General features: G+C 46.0%; 1 protein-coding gene across 1 annotated transcript; it reads right to left on the bottom strand.

The window, feature by feature from the left end:
• Window positions 1-285: 285 nt before the first annotated feature.
• On the bottom strand, window positions 286-1874 carry UTP3 (UTP3 small subunit processome component). The gene has a single exon (XM_054589729.1). The coding sequence runs from the start codon at window positions 1732-1734 to the stop codon at window positions 310-312; it is 1425 nt and encodes a 474-aa protein (XP_054445704.1). The 5' UTR covers window positions 1735-1874; the 3' UTR covers window positions 286-309.
• Between the last annotated feature and the right edge of the window lie 1261 nt (window positions 1875-3135).

Raw genomic sequence — 3135 nt, 5'->3', positions numbered from 1 at the left:
GAAAAATTACAGAAGTATTCTAAGTTTTTGACTGTTGCTCCACAATTGGCTGTGAAATTCCCCTAGGATATTAGAGAACTTTTTTAAACACCTTCTCTTTTCCCAAACACCTTAATATTGCTCCCACAGTTCTTAGTATGACCTTAATACAAATTAAAGGACAAAGAAATTGAGCAATAGCCCAAATGAATTTCCCTACTGACAAGAATATTTAAAATTTAAGGTTAGGTATTATATATTAATACAATCACTTCACTACTTAAAATTATTTATTGATCTAAAAAAAAAACAAAACTTAAAGCAAAAACTTTACTTAAGCTTAATGCTCTTTTTAACTCCTGCACGAATTCCAGATATTTCACCACTATAACGTTGCTCCTCTCTGCGTACTTCACGAACCTGGCCTCTTCTGCGAATTTTGGCTCTTCTGAACTTCTCCCGGTGTTTCACTCTGGGATTGCGATCAATCTTCTTTCTCCTAGGTGTAAGTCCCCTATTTTTAGCAATCTGATAGGTAATGGCTCTCTTTGCATTTTTATCTTCAAGAGCCTGTTCTTCAGTACTATTTTCTTCTTTCTTTCTCTTCAGCTTTTGCCTGTCTTCTGTTTCTTTAGAGTATTTCAGTGCAGCTTCATCAAAATTGGAATCATCAGAAAGAACTGTAGCAGCAGAGGGAGCAACAGCCCCTGAAACAGATTTAGGTTTGGCCTTGGTGGATTTTGCTTTTGGAGTTAGTTCGTTCTTTCCAGTATCATCCTTAAGTGTGAGTAGATGACGAATCTCAGAGGACAGCTTCTGATCCACAGCTGACAGTTTGTTGATCAAAGTTCGGTAGGTAACAAGCCTTTCTATAACAGGATGTCCGTGTGCAGGGACTCTCCTAGATTTCAGTATCAAATAAAAACTGATGTTGGAGCAGTAGTTCAAATACAGGTTGTACTTTGTCATCAGGTATTGACTTCCTTTTCCAGGTGGAATGATCCCTTGCTCCACCAACTGCAACAATGGCTCCAGCTCATCTTTCACCTCTGTCAACTTAACTTTCAGATCTTCTATCAGCTCCAAGAGCTCTGGTGATTCCTTCCTCAGCATCTTTAGCTTCTCTTTCACCGAAACTTTTGCTAAATCTTTCACGACCCGTGTCTCAGATTCATCTACCTGAGGCACCTGAGGTTTTGCAAAGGCCTCCACCCAGGTAACCCCAAAATCATCCTCTTGCAGGGCCTGGGCTAGCCGCCGCTGAATGAGCTGTGCCTCCTCCTCCTCCTCTCTCTCCTCCTCCTCTACTTCTTGTTGACTCTGCCGGCCTCGGGACTTGGAACCGTAGTCCGTGTCATAGTAAAGTTTTTTCCTCTGACCCCACGACAAACTGGGATCCAGAGAGGCCTCAGTCTCACTCTGCACGGAGCTCCCACCATCATCATCGTCATCCTCATCCTCGGCACTTTCTCCATCTTCATCGTCCTCATCAGCAATATCTAGGGCTAGCACCTCCTCCTCCTCATCGCCATCCTCCTCCTCGTCCCCACTCTCTACTTCGCTCCAGCCCTTAGACAAGGCGGCTCGAGATCGGGCCTCATGGAAATCATCTACCTTATCTTGGTAGTAGCTGGAGTCCCCTGGTGATGGCGGCAATTCTAAATCGTCTTCTTTTTCGTCCGCTGGGCCACCATCGGCCTTGGCCCGCACAGCCGCCCACTTGGCCGCTCCGCGCCGCCGGGATCTCCCCACCATAGCTCACGGTCTCAGGTCTAAACCGAGGTCCAGCAATCTGTCACTCCTGCTCTCCGTGCACGCGTCCTACGCTCCAGCAACACTCTGAAACAGCCACGCGCTCTCCTACCATGCAACTTCGCGCTCTGGTCGGCCGTATGAGATACCACATCCTTCCGGCTCCCAGGATGCTCTCTGTGTGGCGTGTGAACCGGAACTTCCGCTAGGTCCTTCAGGCTTAGGTTAATAGCACGTCCCTTTTCGCTTTGCCCTTTAATGCCAGTCGAATCGGGTAAAGAAAAATCTTTCCGTGTAGGAACAATAGATATAAGAAGTTTAGTTCCGTAACGCCCCTTACGGACACTTCAGTTCTTAGTCTCGCGATTCTGAACGGGGCGGGGGCGGGTATAGTGATTGAACCGCGAAGTGAGGTCGCCAGAGTCAGTAGAGGGCGCTCTGCCTCTACGGCTAGGGGAGGTATCCTGCGCTGTGCAGTGGGCTGTATTGCGCACGTGTACGGTATCTCCGACTAGGAGCCAAGAGCAGGTGTATAGGATTTCCTAGTTTACTGGAATTGTTTTATCTTTCCTGCTTCTCGGTCTGGAAGTTAATCAGGTTGTTTTTCTCTCCGCCAAGTGCAAATACATTTCCGAGCACCATTGCCTGAGGCGCCGCTGGTGCCGCTGGACTGAAGATCCTGTCAACGGCTCCCGGCGAGAGCGGAGGCCGGGCTTCTGGACCGTTGTTAGCCACTACCTACGCTCAGGGCTCAGTGACTCCTCGGGAATTTGTGTTTCGGAGGGGTGAAAAATTAGCATATTTTCTTCTGGGCATGAGTTCTGGGTGTTGAAGGTATTCCACCGTCAGATTAGCTCAATTGATCTGAAGTTCCTCCTGGACTATGCAGCAATAATAATACTTAAGAATGAGAGCCGTTTGTACTAGGTACTGTTAAAAGCTCTTAACATTCATCTCTATGAGGAAGGTACTATAATAGTCTCTAATTTAGGAAACTGAGGCATATGGAGTTTAAATGAGGTTATAAGGCTGGTAATTGGTACAACTAGATCTGAATCCAGACAGCTGGCTTCAGAATCCATACTGTACTGTAGCTGACTACTGTATTGTACTGGCTTTCAAATATTCACTCAATACATTTTCTCATTTCCAGTCTTTTTGTACATTTGATTCAGTATCATCAGATAAGTCTTTCTAGAATGCCATGTCCATCGTCCCACATCCTCTTACAAAAACTTTCAATGATTCTCAGTTACTATCAAAACAAAGTTCTTATGTGTCCCTCCTACGTCTTTGCCACAAAGCCAACTTTCCCGCCAGTCATATCTTTCATTACCATCCCCCTGCCCCCCACTAAAACCTTCCATTGTGACTGAAGTGCTCTACCACTCTATTCTTGAAACA

The sequence above is a fragment of the Pteronotus mesoamericanus genome, unplaced genomic scaffold (genome assembly GCF_021234165.1).
Source record: "Pteronotus mesoamericanus isolate MK-2021 breed Mesoamerican mustached bat unplaced genomic scaffold, CSHL_Meso_final contig_130, whole genome shotgun sequence".
In the NCBI taxonomy this organism is placed as follows: domain Eukaryota; kingdom Metazoa; phylum Chordata; class Mammalia; order Chiroptera; family Mormoopidae; genus Pteronotus; species Pteronotus mesoamericanus.
This window is presented reverse-complemented; position numbering and strand designations above follow the sequence as displayed.

Coding starts and splice junctions, on each gene's coding strand:
- UTP3 (XM_054589729.1), bottom strand. CDS start 1,734: ATGGTGGGGAGATCCCGGCGGCGCGGAGCGGCCAAGTGGGCGGCTGTG.